This window comes from Polypterus senegalus, chromosome 4 (assembly GCF_016835505.1).
Source record: "Polypterus senegalus isolate Bchr_013 chromosome 4, ASM1683550v1, whole genome shotgun sequence".
Classification (NCBI taxonomy): domain Eukaryota; kingdom Metazoa; phylum Chordata; class Cladistia; order Polypteriformes; family Polypteridae; genus Polypterus; species Polypterus senegalus.
The window spans coordinates 32,762,853-32,781,950 of record NC_053157.1 but is presented as its reverse complement, the minus strand read 5'-3'; the positions used below and the strand labels follow the sequence as shown (position 1 = coordinate 32,781,950).

At 37.8% G+C, this 19,098-nt stretch overlaps 1 protein-coding gene across 4 annotated transcripts in view; it reads left to right on the top strand.

The window, feature by feature from the left end:
* Positions 1 to 19,098, top strand: part of LOC120527236 (methyl-CpG-binding domain protein 2-like) — a 193,330-nt gene that overhangs the window by 19,728 nt on the left and 154,504 nt on the right. Inside the window, exon 1 of one of the 4 annotated variants that reach the window (XM_039750413.1) lies at positions 1,070 to 1,508. The exons of the other annotated variants lie outside the window; for them this stretch is intronic. Coding sequence (XP_039606347.1) covers positions 1,450 to 1,508 — 59 coding nt within the window. The 5' untranslated portion in view covers positions 1,070 to 1,449. Of the gene's footprint in view, positions 1 to 1,069; positions 1,509 to 19,098 lie in introns of those variants that run through there. 4 annotated transcript variants of the gene reach the window in all.

Genomic DNA, 19,098 nt, shown 5'->3' with positions numbered 1-19,098 from the left:
CATAGCAACTGGATGGATGCACAGACAGACACATATACACTTGTCCTTTTATTAAGGTGGAGGATAAAATGCAAAACAGAGTAATCAGAGGAATGCATTTTTTTTAATTGAACAAGCCTAACTAATTGCCACATATGTTTTCCTCTAATACAAAGGGTTATATGTATTTGTATTTATGGTGACAAGTCTTAGCCACCTCTACATATACCATTAGTTCAACATCTCGGTTTCTTTTAACATACCCAAAAAAGTAAAGTTGAAAACTTGTTGGGTGATTTGGGAGTTTGTTATTTATTATAAAACTGTTATCTACACTTCCAAATGTTCCTAAATCTGGTAAAAGTCAAATTATAGGTGCATTAGGATCATGGTATATTTAAAGGCCATTGCGTTCTCCTTCACCAAGCCTAAGATTTCACAGTTTTGGAAGCATAGTATATACTGGTTTACCAAAGGCTCAGTTGAGTGTGCCCACTGAAAACAGATCAATTCCAAATGTGTGGGAACACTCAGGCATAGCAGTTGTACGTGTGGAACAAGCAAGGATAACTAAGCATGCATGAGTAACAGAAGGGGGAAGGGGAATGGAGAAGGGGGAGGCTGGATGATTTGGCTGTGTGCGGGTTAAGCGACTATGTGGGAAATCAGGCGAAAACGAACATATAAGAGGGGGATGCAGCTGCATGAGTGAGCTAGCACACAGCATTTCAGTATTAATTAAACAATAACTTCCTATGCAATTTTGTGTACATGTTTAAAAGAGTTTAGCATAACAGTAACAGCCACATTTCTGCTTGATTAACCCTAACCCTAATTGTTTTAATTGCATGGCACCACCCTGTTCAAAACCCTGAGCACAACAAGTAAAGAGTAATCATTATGATAATCAAAGCAAGAATGTTCACACTTATTAGATAGGCAATTATGCATCTAAAAAGTAAAATAGTGTCAGATTGCTTATATCAGATTGAAACTGAGGTGTTTTTTTTTTAATGTTTTAGGTTTCTTTCAGCATTTGCTGAATCTTTTGTCATTTCACTTCCTGCCTCAGAGAGTCAGCTGGCAGAGGGGAGAGAACATGAGCACATGTCCTCTGGATGCTGCTGCTTGCATGTCAAGGAGCTTTGGCAGTCTTTGTCAAGGATTTCACATTGGTTTTTTTTTTTTCCATCTACACTCTGATTTTCCTGAAGAGGAAAAATACAGAAAGTATAATCAATTAATGAGGGGTGCCATATGATGGGCAGAATGGTATTTGCCAAACAAGCTATAGCTTTTGGAGAATATGGACTTTTCTTTCCTGCCTGTTGACTTGTAGAGTTGAAAAATGGAGATCACGTGTGGTTCATTCAAGCGGAAAAAAAAATCCTTTCTCTTCACAATCAATCTTAATGTAACCGGCCAAACTGGGCAGTGACACTGTTTTGGAGGTCCTATTAGGAAAGAACAATGCACTGTCTGGTGAGGAGCTACTCATTCTTTGAGGGCCATCTGAAAAGGCATTTGTGGTAAGAGACTAGTCGAGGAAAATCAATTGACACGTGTGAAATATTTATATAATGTTTGACACAATGTTGCACTAAATAGCTCACAGTCCTGAATTGTAGGACTAGACCTAGGTTCATATGCTCATATTGTTGTGTTTCCATCCTTTCTTCCACAAATCCAAATATGATTTGCCTCAGGAGAATATCTGTGAGTGCACAAAAATGGACTTGCTTCCCCATCTAGATGAGACACGAAAACACAAAGACATTAATACATTGCGTAATGCGGATTGATGGGCATCAGGATCAGGATTTCTATCCTGCAATAGATGCATGTATATAGAACTTTATCTTGTTTAATGTCAACCAGCTACTGTGGAAAGGTACAAGTACCTTCTTTAGGATGCTCCCTTGATACATTCTAGCAACTAAAACTGCACATTAAATTTGCAGCTTACTTAATAACATATGGTAGTGTGTTAATGCTTTTGAAATATGCAACTGATATTATTGTGTAGTGAATCAAAGCTCACATTTGAGGCAAGCAGATCACTTTTTTATTTTGTTCACTGAGGTACGTTTGTGGCCTTTTGAGGCTTCATTATATTTTTTTAGTTTGTGAAAAAGTGGCCATTGTGACCAGCATTTTGTTGTCTACACATTGCACTTCTGGAAAATCTCTGACATTATCTGCTTCAGTGCAGTTTGGACAGTATTAAGAGTGATGACCAATTGTAGCTCATTCATTTGAACAGCTGTGGACTAATACCCCTCGGGTCCTTTCACTCTCGGGGGTTTCAATGATTGTCCACTTTTCTCTTTTTTGAGTCCTTCATGTTTTAGTTACCTCAGTAAATGTGGCTTAAAGCATGTCCTCCACCCTTCTCTTCTCCCTGGTGAATTTAAGACATCTGTATGCCACTTCCTCTTCATGAAAAAAGGCTTCTGAATGCGCTGTGATATTGTTACACTAAGAATGATTTTAAACAACTGAACACCAACAGCTTTATGTGTGTGGTTGATGTCGCCTCTTTTCTATTTCTTGCTTTACTGAAGTATCATCCATTATAATGAAAGCAGACAGATTGTGATTATTTAGATTATCAGTATGTCTATCAGCTGTTTTAGCTGTTCTCATAGCTATCATTAGTCTCGAAATCTTTGCACAGAACTTTTGCCCACCACAACAAGTGACATAAGGACAAAACACTTCTTTTTCTTCTTTTTTTATTTACAAAATGCCTTTTGCAGACAGAGTGACACAGTGCTGTACAGAAATAAAAAATTAAAACACACAGTTACAGACAATGAAAATTAAAAAAATAACATTCCAGCAGACATAACCAAGAATGGTATAACCATATGGTTACCCATATGCTAACCTAAGCAGGTGCATCTTTAACTGTTTTTTTTAATATATCAGTTGTATCAGCGTCCAGTAATGCACAAGGAAGGCTATTCCACCATTTCAGTGCAACAGACTGAAAAGCCTGATCCCCGTGAGTCCCTGGTCTAGTATGTGGAACACTAAGAAGGCCCTGGTGAGATAACCTAAGTGGGAGACCAGTGGTATAATGGTGTAACAGATCAGAAATATATTGTGGTGTTTGATCATGGAGTGCTCAATAGGTGATTACTAAAATTTTAAAATGGATTCTAAATTCCTCCAGGAGCTAATAAAAAGAAGGTAAAAATCAGAGTATTGTGAGATCACTTACTGGAGCAGGTTAACAATCTGGTAGCAGCATTTTGAATAGTGTAAAGACGTAGTAGAGAAGTCTTGTTTAAACATGTAAATAATGAATTAAAAAAAAAATGCTAGAACTAACGTCTCCATTTGAGCCTTGGAAACTATTGTTCTTAGTTTTGATATGATCCTTAGATGATAAAAACAGGAAAAAGATAAGGACCTGAGCATCAAGATTCAAAAGCTGGTCGAATAAAACCAGATACAAGATTTAAAGTTAAATGAAACAGTTGATACACCTGAGACTGATCTTGAAATGCAAGTCTGGCGGGTCAATAATTAAAAACTCTTTTTTTTATTGAACTGTTAAAAATTAGCAGTGAGCCATTTATTAATTTCACTCAGACATTCCACCAGAACTGATAACTTATGAAAGTGTTGTGGTTTAAAAGTGTGTGATTGCTGAATATCATCAGTGTTAATCTGATATGAGATGTCTTTAAAAGATCTTAATGAAATAATATTATTAATAATCTTTAAAATGAAACTAATACGGACTCAAGAACAGATCCCTGCAGCATTCCACACAACAGGGATGCCAGGGCTGGCATGTACTCACCCGCACTAACTGAGAAACCTCTCTCTGCCAAGGTGTAAACCAGCCTAGTGCGGTCCCAGGAATACCTACTCAATGATTGAGCCTATTAATTAGAAGGGTATGGTCCACAGTATCAAATGCTGCACTAGAATTCAAATGTACAAGGATCAAATACTCACTCACATTAGCAGCCATCAAAAGGTCATTAGCAACCTTAAGAAGCACTGCTATTTTTTAATATATATAAATGATTTAGATAGAAATATAAGTAACAAGCAGGTTAAGTTTGCAGATGATACCAAGATAGGTGGATTAGCAGATAATTTGGAATCAGTTATATCATTACAGAAGGACTTGGATAGCATACAGGCTTGGGCAGATTTGTGGCAGATGAAATTTAAAGTCAGTAAATGTAAAGTATTACACATAGGAGGTAAAAATGTTAGGTTTGAATACACAATTTGCGGTCAGAAAATCGAGAGTACACCTTATGAGAAGGATTTAGGAGTCATAGTGGACTCTAAGCTATCAACTTCCTGACAGTGTTCAGAAGTCATTAAAATGGCAACAGAATCTTGGGTATAGCGCCCTGATGTGTGGAGTACAAGTCCAAGGAGGTTCTGCTCAACCTTTATAATGCACTGGTGAGGCCTCATCTTGAGTACTGTGCGCGATTTTGGTCTCCAGGCTACAAAAAGGACATGGCAGCGCTAGAAAAGGTATAGATAAGAGCAACTAAGCTGATTTGATGGCTACAGGGGTTGAATTATGAGGAAAGATTAAAAGAGCTGAGCCTTTATAGTTTAAGCAAAAGAAGATTAAGAGGCGACATGATTGAAGTGTTTAAAATTATGAAGGGAAATTAGTACAGTGGATCGAGACTGTTATTTTAAAATGAGTTCATCAAAAACATGGGGACACAGTTGGAAACTTGTTAAGGCTAAATGTCGCACAAACATTAGGAAGTTTTTCTTTACAAAAAGAATGATAGACACTTGGAATAAGACACCCAAGTAGTGTTGTAGACAGTAAGACTTTAGGGACTTTCAAAACTCGACTTGATGTTTTTTGGAAGAAATAAATGGATAGGACTGGCGAGTTTTGTTGGGCTGAATGGCCTGTTCTCGTCAAGATGGTTCTAATGTTCTAATAATATAAATGCGGAATGTTGTTTCCTAAAGCCAGACTTCAATGCATCTAAAATATTATATTTATTAAGAAAAGCAGTCAGTTGTGATTTGACTCCCTTTTCTAAGAGTTTAGCTTGAAATAGTTTAGTTTAGAAATAGTCCTCATATTGTTAAAATCAGAAGGATAAAATGTAGGTTTTGATCATCATCATCAACACCAAATTTGACCCAATCAAGTGAAGGACTCGTAAAATGATAGAGAAGTTGGAAGAGCATCCAACAAACAAGTCTAAGGATTTAATTCTGAATTAAAGTAAAAATGTTATCAAGAGTTACTGGGGAAATTAATTTAGAGTAAAAAAAGCATGGGAGATCAGCCTGAACAAGGTTTTGAAAAACAGAGAATGAATTAATCTGATGGAAGTAACTTTCTCAATAAAATAGTTGAGATTATTATCACAAAAAGTATTAACAGGATCACTAATTGAGACAGGAGAAACAATGTTAGAAATAGTGTCAAACAAAACTTTAGGGGATAGGTTTGCTATTAGATATTAATTGTGCAAAATATGAAGCCCTAGCATCTGGCACTGTGTTATTTTAGATGTAACTCAAATCTATTAAGTAAAGGCAATAAAGTTCCAATTTAGAAACCTTCTATAAGCATTGAATCTTTCGACAGTAGTTCCTAGCACTACAAATAGAGGTTTTTTAGCCAAGACAAGAGTTATCAACCTGACTATGACCTGATTTCAAAGGTGTGAAAGAGTTCAGTATATTGTTCATTAAAAGTGTAAACCAATGCCTCAGCATCATCACCAAAAAAAAGTTATTTGATCTGTCAAACAGAATACAAAATTGAACTGAAACAGTCAAACTTCACAGAAAATGGCTCTTATGTTGACTTCTAATACTGATGTAACTTCAAGACACATGGAAACTGCACACTGTTAGAACAAGGAGAAAAATAAACCAACAAATGTCTTTTATGTTGCTGAAGTCTTGGCTCCTCAGATGTGTCCAGGGGCCTCATGTTTAACGGCGTGCGTAGAATTCACACTATAACATGGTGTACGGACAAAAGCAGAAATGTGCTTACACACAGAAAAATCCAGATACATAAATCTGTGCGTACGCCAGCTTCCACGTTCTTCTGCTACATAAATCCCGGTCAGCGTGAAAAGTAACGCACGTGCACGTGCCTGCTGTCCCGCCCCAACTCCTCCCAGAATTATGCCTCTTTGAATATGCAAATCAATATAAACAGCCCTTAAGCTCAGCCTTCTGTGAAAAGGCAATGGCAAAAGCAAGAGGGAAAATAGAAGAATTTCAGCGAATGCTCAGTGGAGGCAAAGAAAAACGTACTACTTGTTGGTTTAAACAGTGGTATTAACAACAAAAGGAAGTTGATCGAGTGACATAGCGTGTTGGAGAAACGTGAAAGCTCACATTTACAAGGTCACGCAGTGCCCGAAATAAAAAACAAGTTGTCAGATATCATAGTCGCCGTGAAAAGGCGAGTCGTAGCCTACTGTCATGAGTGTCATATGAAAGCTTATTAAGGTACAGAGAAAAAAAAAGGCACACAGTGGGGAAAAATCATGAAATGTCAACTTTAATCACGTAGTTTATTTTGTCATTAAAGCAGAACATCATAAACTTAATCTTAAAATCGTTTAATTTACTAGTTTCTCAATCCCATCGTAACTAAAGTAGTACGTTAAATGCTTTGTTTTGTATTTGATCTTCTATGTGCTCTATGTGTGTGAATCACTACGTGCTTCCTGGCTTTCTCTTCTTCCGACAGGACACATAATCCATTACATTTGTGATATTACCACTCTCTGAATAATTTAAATACTGAGATGTATATGTGATATCATTTTCATGATGATAGGAGTTAAATCATGTTATTAAACATGGGAACACAGTGGCGCAGTGATTGTTCATGCCTCACGCAAGATGCTTGCTGTGCCGTGTGCTACCTTCAATGAAATACTTTACTGTAGCAGTACTGTCTCTTGCAAATGTACTAACCCCCAATTCCTGTCCTTACTTTTCTTTCTCCAAATACCCAATCTCTACACAATCAGCTCTATAATAGACGTTAAGCCATCTGTAAGCTTAGAACACAGATTCTTCAAAACTTCTAAGGAACATCGAAATATCTTCGTAGTACGTGTTTAATTATTCTATCCATCTATCCTTCCAGTGTCGAGTCAGCACCAGCAAGAATACAGCGCCAGGCAGGAACAATCTATGTAGTTAAAGTTTTATCTGTGTAATATAATAAACATATTTTGCTGCATTTCATCTTAAAAATGATATTGTCATCATTTGTAAATACATGCTTTATAAAGTGGCTCAGGTTGTGCAAGTTTACAGTGAGGTGATTGTACTTAAGTACAAACAGTTCTACAAGGAGCACTTGATTGACTGATTGAGTGCATTTAGAGTTCTTGGAATGAAACTGTTTCTGAACTGTGAAGTCTGTACAGGAAAAGCTTTGAAACGTTTGTCATTTGAGTGCGGTTCAATAGACAGCATGGCTGAGGCAGCGTGTGCTTGATGCTGTATACCGATAATTCTCTTTCCGATCAGCTGCAGTACAGCTGTGATTCACACTCAGATACAGTGATATAAATACTCCGAGTGGTGCAGTGAGAGTAATATGGAAAAAGATGATCCAATGTGGGATCCGAGGTGCAGTGAGAGCAACAACACTAAAGCAGTTATGGTATTTGGAATAGTTTGACCATTCTGTGGACCATTATATTGTTACAGGCTAATTACAATCAGAAGCATTAAACTAATAAACAATATGCGGTTAATTTCAGTGTATTTATAAAGCTGCATCAGGGATGTGGATCTAAAAAAGAAAGGATAACCACACAGGAACAGTAGCACTGCTTTGACGCTGGGTGCCTCCAGTCTGCAAAACCGAGCAGAAAACTTGCGCATGACGGGTTTGAGCTACCGTGGAAATGTGCGTGGCTTTATGGCAAGTTTAGATTTTATACATCGCGATTTGAACGTGGAAACGTTCTTAAGCAACATTTTTGTGTGTATGCACCATTTATACATTAGGCCCCAGGTGACTTGATCCAGAAAAAATGTCCAAAGGCTGAATGGCTTGATGAATTCCATTTGACAACCCTAGAAGTTAAAGCATTGTAACAGACAAACAATACTGCAAGCCAATGAGTACAGGGTGTGGTGGCTGTTACATTTTGTCATCTTTTTCAAATATTATTTACAAACATTAGTCCAATAAACTGTTTAGTTGCCCTTTGATACCTCATCTCCCTGTTTCTGTCCATAACAGAAAATTAGTGTGATTTTTTGGTTATAGAAAAGATAACGTCCTTGACCTTCAGCTCCATCTTGTTTTTAGTTTGTCTCTGGGTTTTTATATTTGAATATGTCTTATGGCATAGCTTAAAAATGATTCTTATGTTGTGTCTGCTTTAAATAGTAATATTTTTTCCAGTAATGCTAAAAGATTTATATATGAGAATTAATGTCAGCCAGTCAATTTCAAATTTGCTTTATCCTGAACAGGGTCGTGCGGGGTGCTGGAGCCTATCCCAGCCAGCATATGGTGCAAGGCAGGAATAAATCCCAGACAGGGAGCCAGTCCATCGCTGGAAGAACATACACACACACACACACACACCAACCACACACTAATGTCCATTTTAGTATTGCTAATCCACTTTAGACTGAGGAGGAAACTGGAGCACCTGTTGGAAACCCATGTAGACATGGAGAGAACATGCAAACTCCACGCAGGGAGGAACCAGGACACAAACCTGGTCTCCTTACTGTGAGACAGCAGTGGTACCACTATGCCACCGTGCCACCCTGAGAATGAATGCAAGTGTGTCAATATGGCAATATTACATCATACGTCTATAATGCCATTGCAAGCATAAATCTCTGTGACACAGGGACATACTGATTGTTGGATATATGCAGAGTTGTAGACACACCGTCAAATGTGGGGCACACCAGAGAAGCAAATATGTTTGTTAAATGGGTAATTTCTGCTCCCACTGTATGTTACAGTATAAACAAATATGGGCATTTTGCAATATATGCAATTATAGCAGAAAAACATGTAAAATTAGGTAGTGTATGTTCAGTTTTCTTTCATTTTTTTTAATGTCAAACCATAAGCAGTATTACAAATTAGCATTGTATAGATTCATTATCCTTTTTATTAAAGAACTGAATTGAAATAAAATGATATTGCTACATAAAACTATAAATGTACTATACATCCATCCATTTTCCAACTCGCTGAATCCAAATACAGGGTCACGGGGGTCTGCTGGAGCCAATCCCAGCCAACACAGGGCACAAGGCAGGAACCAATCCTGGGCAGGGTGCCAACCCACCACAGGACACACACAAACACACCCACACACCAAGCACACACTAGGGCCAATTTAGAATCGCCAATCCACCTAACTTGCATGTCTTTGGATTGTGGGAGGAAACCGAGCGCCCGGAGGAAACCCACGAGACAGGGGAGAACATGCAAACTCCACGCAGGGAGGACCCGGGAAGCGAACCCGGGTCTCCTAACTGCGAGGCAGCAGCGCTAATGTACTATACAGTATTTCATATTTTTGTTAGAAGGGATATTTTTTATCATGCATTCATTATCTGAAACCACAGCCTGTCATGGCAGCAGCTACTGCAAGGCAGGAACCAACTGTGGAAGGGATGCCCTTTTATCCTTCAGCAAAGTCACTCAAGAGCACACACTAGTATAGCTGCAGCCTCACAACCCTAGAAGCCTTAGTTTGAATCCTAGCTTGTCACTGTTTATATGGAGTGTGCATATTTTCTCGGTGTTTGCATAAGTTTTTGTCCAAGTTGTGTGATTTTACTTTCATTCCTCAATTACATGCTTGTTAGGTTAATTGGCGACTCTGAATTGGCCAGTGCGTGGCTGTGTATGTGAATGTGCCCAGAGACAGACAGACTCTAGTTCATTTTAACTGTTGAATCATCTGTAGCTACTGAGATCTTTGGCTTAAATTGTTAAATGTGAGAATATGATTTAATTCCACAGTACAAAAATACAAGTCCATATGTAAGCTCTATATACTGATTTTATAAAATTTTTCCCAGCAGCCATAAGGAACAACTAAGCTGTTTACTTTATTATACTTGTAATGTATAGAACAGTTTTCAATGGGTCTGTATAACACAAATGAGACCCCAATGAAAAGCTTAGAAAGATTTCTAACTATTGTTGACTTACTACAATGTGGGTTAACCCATAATCAAAAACCTAAAGCTGTACTGTATTTAAACTGGAATTACAGAAATGAGCAAAAGAAATAATGACAGGAAATACTATGGAGGTAAATAAACTGAAGAAGTGAAGTTATAATAAAGTATTTTGCATGTCCTAGGAGAGAAAAATAAAGGCTATCACACAAGTTTAAGGACAGCAATGTGTCAATGCAGTCTTGAGGTCAGGCTGAATTCAGAGGTTGGGTGCATTCTTAGTTTAGTTTGAATGTTCTGCCCGTGTTTAACTGGGATTCTTTCCATACTCCAAAGACTTGGGAAAGGCAGTGAAATTGCTTTGCAGCTTTGTCTCATTTGAGCATTTTCTACTGCTGACATATGTCCCATATACAGGAGTGTTGTTTCTGACAGTTCCTTCTTCTAGGGCATGCAATATTTCATTACATGCATGAATTGGCTAAATGTGTGAAAAAATGGATGGATAATGGTAGTCATCACTAATTACCATCAAATAATTAGAAGGGGTTTGTTTCACTTGGGGATGTCCCATTCTTTGCCCTTTTTGTCACTTATTTATAAGTGAATTTTGGAATCACCATAATCTGTAATCCTTTATAAACCCTGTTTGGGCTAGCACCCAATGGTTCTTAGTTGTTTAATGAACAGTGTATTTTGGTGCCTTATATAAGTCAAGTGAAAGAGTCCTAACCTGCCTACAGTCACACAGTGGGACAAGGATGTCTTATTTAAACTAAAATAAAAAAAATCAAACCACTTTACAAGCAACTGTACAAAACTTGCCTAGAATTTAGCAAACATTTATAAAGACTGCTAAACATCTCTTAACCTTTAGGCTTCTTCAGTATTTATGACTGATTAATTAATAATAAACCTTCTGATTTATTGCTCTGTAGATGAGTAGGGGAGAGGGTCCTGGCTTTAACATGAGTGAGGACTGTTTTATAATCAATTTATTGCAGTATAGTGTATAAAACCATTAAAGAAAAAAAAAATGGAATACTTACCATCTTGTTACCTTCACAGATCTATTAACTCTTTGATGGCTGAATATTTTTTCCAAACAACATACAGTAGTTTCTGAAAAGCAATGGTTTCACACATAAATCAACAAAAAACGTCTGTTGCTTCATGCTGTGGCTGCCAGTTTGCCAAGAATGTGCGTCAGGCTTGCTGCCAGGCTGTCTTCACTGGTCGCTGTGCATTGCAATCTGGTCTCTACCTCTTATCATTGTTAAGTGGCAGTCCTCCTGGTGAACATTGTCGTAGGCATGTCAGCTACATGAACCTGTTCAGCACCACAATTAGCTGGGGACCAGTCAGCTGAAGCTGGAACCTCACATTTGTTTTCGATCACTTGTATCAAAATTGGAGTCTGAAAAGTCATAGTCCAGTTCAGAGAGAATAGGCAAAACTTCATCCACAGAGTATTTTTGCTTTACGCATTTACTTTGATCTCTCGCTATTATGTCAGTGCCATTTTTGCCGGTGTCTGCGCCTTACTACTCACACGAGCGTAGGAAATCTCAGTCAAACCAATGAAACTAACTTTCCTTCTAGCAACGAGAGTCCAACAAAAACATAACAGTTGTTTTTGTCACAGTTTACAGTTGATTACCATTGTCTACTCATCCTTTTGACAAAAGTCAACATCAGCCCTGAAAGAGTTAAACAGTTAAGAATATTTGGGAAACACCATTTACAAGTGCACAAATTAACTGCTAAATCTAACCACTGACGAATTCTGTGTGGTCTTACGTGAAGTGAGATATTATGTGATTAAATGGGAACTTCTAATTTTACAGGACAAGTAAAAACAATTGGTTCTTGTAAATGAGACCTGTTAGCATGAAAGAAACTAGTTTTTTTTTTTCTCAGGGAGGAGACCAAAAAGACCAATATTTTAGTTTAACTTGCAAATACGTACTGGCTAGCAATGAACCCTGAAGTCTATACCAGGTTTTGAGAACACAAAAGCTGCATTTTGCATAACATAATATTCTGAAAGTTACTTAATATAATTCACAGTAATGGGTGCCAGGGCATTGAGTGCATGTCAAGAACCAGCCCCAAACAGCTTGTAAGTCCATTGCAGGTTCCACTTAAGTATGGTCCCACACATTCACAAAAGTCTAGTTTTGGAATTGCTAATTATCTTAACACAAGTCTTTATGGATGAGGGAGAAAAAAGTACCCAGAAAAAAAACGATGTAAACTGAGGGAGAACATGAAAACGCCACATGGACAAAAGCCAAGTATGGAATTTGAACCCAAGATGTTGTGTTAACAACTGAACCACCATGATTACAACTTAGTTCTTTGCAATTTAAATATGTTTTGAGTATTGTAAATGGGTACATATGCCGCCATAGAGATCCATGTCAGACCTACATATACATTGTGAAAGAATCACAAACACAAAGATAAAGATAGCCACCCTGTATGCTTGAAAAGAAGTAGGCAAAGTGAAGCTCAGAAGGAACTCAGAACAAACTGATTACAATGAGGCAAGATGGTGGATATACTGTATATAGTTGGGACAGGAGGTGAGGTCAGGAGAGTCAGGACAGGAAGTGAGGTCATTAGGCTGGATTTCCTTCTTTAGGCCTGCAGAAAAGGAAAGAGAGAAAGTGTTAGGTGACAGCGCCAACCCCAGGTCTGGTGGATAATTACAATTACAGTATTTAAGCCCGTAAGCTGTTTCCCATGTACAAAATTTCACTTTTCATCATTTCAGGTATACCGTACAGCATGGGTCTCCAACATGTCGCTCGCGAGCTACCGGTAGCTCACAACCCCTTTCCAAGTAGCTCGCCAAAGGGTTAATGAATCCTAAATTTGAAAACTTGATTAGTCAAATTAGGGGTGGGCGATCTTCCCAAAAAATCATATCACGATCCTTTTAACATAAAATCACGATCCACTCAATGTGACATTCACTTAAGAGAATATCCGGACTCAAACTCATCAAGACCTAAGAAACACTTTATTTTAAATATCAAAAAAAGTTTGACTCAATTGTTCTCTTGTTCGCTAGCTAGGCGGAGTTAAGGACCACGCCCTGAAGCTGGCGAGTGAGTGAGTAAGGCCCCTCCCCTTGGCCCGTTGCGTTGATCTCAGATTCACGCAAATAAATCGGTACCGCAAGTGAACTTTGATACGTAGCAAAATGAGAGAAGTCCAAAAATCAACCGGAATGTTCAAGCAAATTATAGAAAAAAACCCAATCTAAATCCGTTAAGTAGTTCTCTCGTGAGAAGCGAACAGGCAGACAGACATTGGATTTTAAATATTATATACAGTATTAGTAAACCTTTAAAATAATGTACAGTTAAAGTCTCAACAGCATTCTCAGCATTTCTGGAGCTTAGTAGAGCCAGATGACTATAAAAATCTTCACCAAGCAGCTCTGAAAATGTTTGCTTTGTTTGGGTCTCCAGACCTCTATGAGTCTGACATGAATGTCATGAAATCAAAGTTCAGAACAAGACTGACAGACGAACATTTAAACGACTCCATAAGAGTGAACCTAAGTGGCTACACTCCACCATACACCTGCCTCTCTTGTTGACTCCATGCAGTGCCAGTCATCTCACTAACTGAAAAACACATCACACATGCAACTGGACACGTGAATAAAGTGAAACAGTGACATGGAACAAAATGACAAATGAATAAGGAATATCTGTGTATTTGTAATTGCATTGTTTTGTTTTGACAGCATTCATGTTTTAATTCAATAGTGTGAGATACAGTAGAAAATGCATACAGACAGACAAAATCCACTTGCAGGTGAACTAAATATTTTTTGCAATGTTTTAATGCAAAGTGTGAGTTGTGGGCACCAACATTTTGTAAATGTTCAGGCTAAACAAGCTTATTAAGTTTGTTTGGGTTGAAATAAGCTATGAGAATAAATGTTAGAAAATATGAGTAGCTCTCGGCCATTTTCATTTTGTAAAAGTAGCTCTCAGGGGGAAAAAAGGTTGGAGATCCTTGCTGTACAGTATATTGGCAATACACTAGATCAGGGGTGGGCAACGTCGGTCCTGGAGAGACGCAGTGGCTGCAGGTTTTTCTTCCAACCCAGTTTTGTAATGAGAAGTCAATTATTGCTGATGAAGCACTTACTGCTTAAGTGACATTTTGGTACTTCATTTTAGTGGTCTCACTTGTTAAGGTTCCCCACCCTTAATTGCTTATTTCAATCTTAAAGAGCTGCATTCACTGTTTAATGGCTCCTTATTAGCAATAGGATGTAAAAAATGACAAAGCAGCCAATAGTTCTCCATCTAGCTTGTTTCCATTTACATCGTTGTGTGTTCATCATGCACTGTTTGATTTAAAAAAACATGTGACAGACTGAAAATTATCCGTTTTAAGCTTCAAATCATTTGGATGATATCCTTGGAAAGTAAAAAATCTATGATATCAGAACTTTACATTGCAGACTAACAGGCCATAAAATTAAATAAGGTCTGACTAATTAAGCAATTGGGTTAGAATGAAAACCTGTAGCCACTGTGGCTCTCCGGGACTGACATTGCTCACCCCTGCACTAGATTAATGTTTAATATTGATAATGCTTTATATGTGAAATTGTAGAATAAACAGATCCGATTTCAGTCCTAGTGGAGGCAGTTATGAGCAGCAGTATCTCTTAGAAAACAGTAATTTAACATTCCATAAGTATACTTTAAATTTGCATTTGTATGTAAGGCAGTACCGTGTAGTAGTCAAGGATGAGAGGGCAGCATAATAGCTCTCATGTTCACCGAGTACTGTCTTAACTTTTCTACACCAGTAAATTTTGTTCTGTGGCATTCTTCCTCCCTCCGGGTTTCTTTAGGTTGATATAAATCCATTCATAAACCTCAGTATGAACTTTGCTTTAAAAATTCATAGTGCTGCACATTAAGTATTTTTTTTACCACCTCTATATTCAGTAAAATAGAGAATGGCAAGAAAGTCATGCTTACAGCAAAACAAATTAATGAAGAGTTTCTGATGCATACAGTATTTTCTATTTATTGATGTTAAAATTTCTTCAGGAATAAAAAACATTTGTGTTTAGTGCTTCAGTTTTGCAAATGATCTGGTTGCTGTAACTGTTCGTGAAAATCCTTATTCATCTTTATTCACAATATGCACGACTGATGGAACATCACTGAAGTAGAATTAATCCAGTTTGAGTGTTTTCTTTTTAATTAATGGTCAAATGGACAATTTCTAATAATATAATAATGTGATTTGAATGAATTAATTTGCCCTTATGAAAAGATGTTGCATTTAGTCGTCCTTTGAACATATCTGTAAGTGAAATAAATGTATGGCATAATACAAAAATGCATTACGCTAACTGTATATCAACACCTTTAATGAATCGGTTAAACAATAGGTTTGGGATTTTTCATGTTGAAGTTATTTTTTCACAAACCTGCTATATATGCATTTGCCATGGGGAATTGTGTTCTAAAGTTAAGTCAGTCAATCATTATCCAACCCGCTATATCCTAACACAGGGTCACGGGGGTCTGCTGGAGCCAATCCCAGCCAGCATAGGGCACAAGGCAGGAACAAACCCCGGGCAGGGCGCCAGCTCACCACAGTCTAAAGTTAAGTGCTTTCTATAAATTTTAAAAAAGCATCTTGCCAGCTCTGGCACTTTGTAATGGAGGGTATGGGACACAGAGGAAAATCTTAAAAACTTACAAAATATGTCCATTTTTCAAGCCAAGACAGCTGTTGAGTACGTAAAGCTTAATACAACAAACTTTCTTGCCCCTCAGTTACGTTCTTTGATTAATGACATGATTATAAACACACAAGGAGGATCCAGCCAGTTGACCATATGATATAATGGGCTTTGAGAATTCCAGCATAGCAAGTCATCAGCCCATGCTCTGTAGCATTACCTGATGATATGCTCTATATGCAGGGAATACATTTTGCTGTAGGGGTTGGAAAGTATTGACATCATATTTTCAAGTAATGGGTTGACAGCAACACCACTGATGATTCTCGTGATTTGGATTCAGGACTATAGTGAAAAGGGTGTGTTGCTTTCCACTGTGTCGCCAGAGCAGGCCAGGATTGTGACTGGCATATCCAAAATAACCTCACACCAGGTTTGCCAGTCTGCACACTACCACCTGAGGCTGTGGCCTAATGAGGCCCTTAAAATGGGGAAACTGGGTTGTAAAGTTTAAAATGCCTTTAGAGTTTTAAAATATCTTAGATGCTGCTCAAGGGAAAGAAAATTAAAAAAAAAAAGAAATAAAAATAAAAATAAAACAAAAGGCCCCAAAAGGGCCTAAAATGTCATGGTGGCCCTGTCTCTTAGGGTCTTACTTACAGAGCGCAAGAAATCAACTTGCCTTTAAAGACGTAATACACAGTTAACGAAACATAAACAGAATGAACAAAAATAACCAAGAAATATCAAAATTTAACAAAAACAACAGAAATACATACAAGCCAGGAAGAAAAAAAAACTTAAGCAATAATATAATAGTTGACCACATTGCTATTAACTCATGCATAGAGCAAACGTGCAATTATGAGATTATTGAAGATGGTGATCCTGATTTGTGGCCCTCTGTGGGAGTTGTGAGCCTTATGGAAGTGCATATCTGTCTTACAAGGCCATGTTGTTGTCCTCTGGATACAACCATTTTCTGTCCCATAGGTAGTGTCCTATAAAGCGTATACTGTAAAGAGTAAAGCAGTGCTTTGTGCTGATATTAATATCTTTGTACATTTCTGTGCATCTGACTTTTACAATGTTAATCGTGGGTGCAAAAAACTCAATGTAACAAAACCAACTAATTAAAAAGATACATAAAGATGTACATAAAGAGTACTTTGTGTGCTTAACAAATATGGTTTTAGAGCACTTGGAGCTACATCATTTGTATGAAAATGTGCTTTAATACATAAATGTTGTTGTTGTTGTAGATGATTATTTTTAAATTATAATCAACAATTGAATTTTTTTCTGTCTTACTTGCATTTTATATTATTTTAATGTGCTTTAATAATATTGGAAATACTGTAATTTAGTAATACAATGTCTTTTGTGTGTTCCTGCCAACTTAGAGAGAGTCACATCTACCTGTACACCTATTCTCTTCTCTGCAGCTATTTGTTCTTTTAGTATAGGCTAAAATAAGATCTCACTCAAAACAGAATAGTCTTGTTATTTTATAGTTTTGGAAATATTTTGTTAGCAGTTCTCAGTTTACTTATAGATAATAGACCTTCGAGAGACTGGCCCTGGAGTATTAGAGTCCTCTTGTGGTAGACCACCTGGACCTACTGCAGTTTGCCTATCAGACTGAAGTGGAGGATGAAATTATCTGTTTGCTCCACAAGGCTTATTCTCACCTGGACAAAACCGGCAATACTATGGAGGTTATGTTTATATATTTCTTCAGCGCCTTCAATACCATCCAGCCACCCCTGTTAAGGGGTAAACTCAGAGATAAGCAAGTGGTTGAGCGCATGGTGTCCTGGATAATGGACTATCTAAGGGGCAGACCACAGTTTGTGGGATTTGAGGACTGGGTTTCTGATACACTGGAACATCACAAGGAGCAGTCCTGTCTCCTTTTCTCACCACTCTGTACATCTCAGACTATAAATATAACTGCAGGTCATGCAACAGCAGGAAATGCTCAGATGATTCTGCACTTATGGAGTGTATTGATGAAGGGAATGAGTCAGAGTATAGGAGTCAGGTGGAAAAGTTTGTTTCTTGGTGCAAAGAGAATTGTCTGCAATTTAACATCTGCAAAACCAAGGAACTGATTATTGACTTTTAGCACTTTTCGCAAGAGCCTCCATGTCTGGCCACTATTCAGAGTGAATGTAGAGTACGTGAGGGTCCACATTAATGACAGGTTGGACTGGTCTCAGAGCACAGATGAACTAAATAAGATAACAGGCTCTTTTTCCTCAGGAGGCTGCATTCCTTTAACATGAAAAGTGACCTCCTTTACATCTTTTATAAATCTGTGATGGCCAATACGATTTTCTACATTGAGGTGTGCTGGGCTAGTAACATCAATTCAAAAGAGACCTACAGAATCAACAAGATAACTAAAAGGACAGGCTCAGTTATGGGATGCACTCTGGAAATCCTAGAGGTTGTAGCAAAGGAGATAATAAAAACAAAACTAAGTGATTTTATTTTGATACACAATACCCACGTGGAAATTGCCTTTGGGGGAGTTAGAGCACATGGTCAGCCATTGTACAGCACCCCTTGAGCAATTTTCAGGTCAAGGACATGTTTAAGGGTGCAATGGAGTAGGATCCCATCTAGCAGCAGGATAGGATAGGATTTGTACTGGCAACCTTCCAGATACCAGTGCGGATCCTTAGCCCAAGAACCACCACTCCACCTTATTATGAATCCTCTCTCTGACACGCTAACACTGAGGACTTTCAGTCAACAAATTATTCAGCAGAAGTGTGTCAAGAAACGCAACTGGATCTCCTTTATAGCAACAGCAATATGTCTGCATAATGCCTCACTAGGAATGGGACTGCCAAATCAGAACTTTTGCTGCTTTATGATGTGTGTTTATATTTATTTATTTGTTTACCTATATGCATTTATTTATTTAAAGACCTCCTTTAAAAGGCCATGGGGACAAATGAAGTTCTGTCAATCTAGAGAATCTCTTTTTGCCATGACTTTTTGTGTTACAGCGCATGTTTTATAATACCTGAGTTAATTTATCACACTGGCTGCGTGCCCTGTGATTAAGCAGTTGGACTTGAAGCACAGAAATCTTTTGTGAGCAAATTGGATGGAATATTCACGTGAAGTGCTTTTGGATGGCGTTCACCCAATTAAAAATAACATGGGAGAAGATTTTTTTTTTTTTTTGGACATCTGATTCC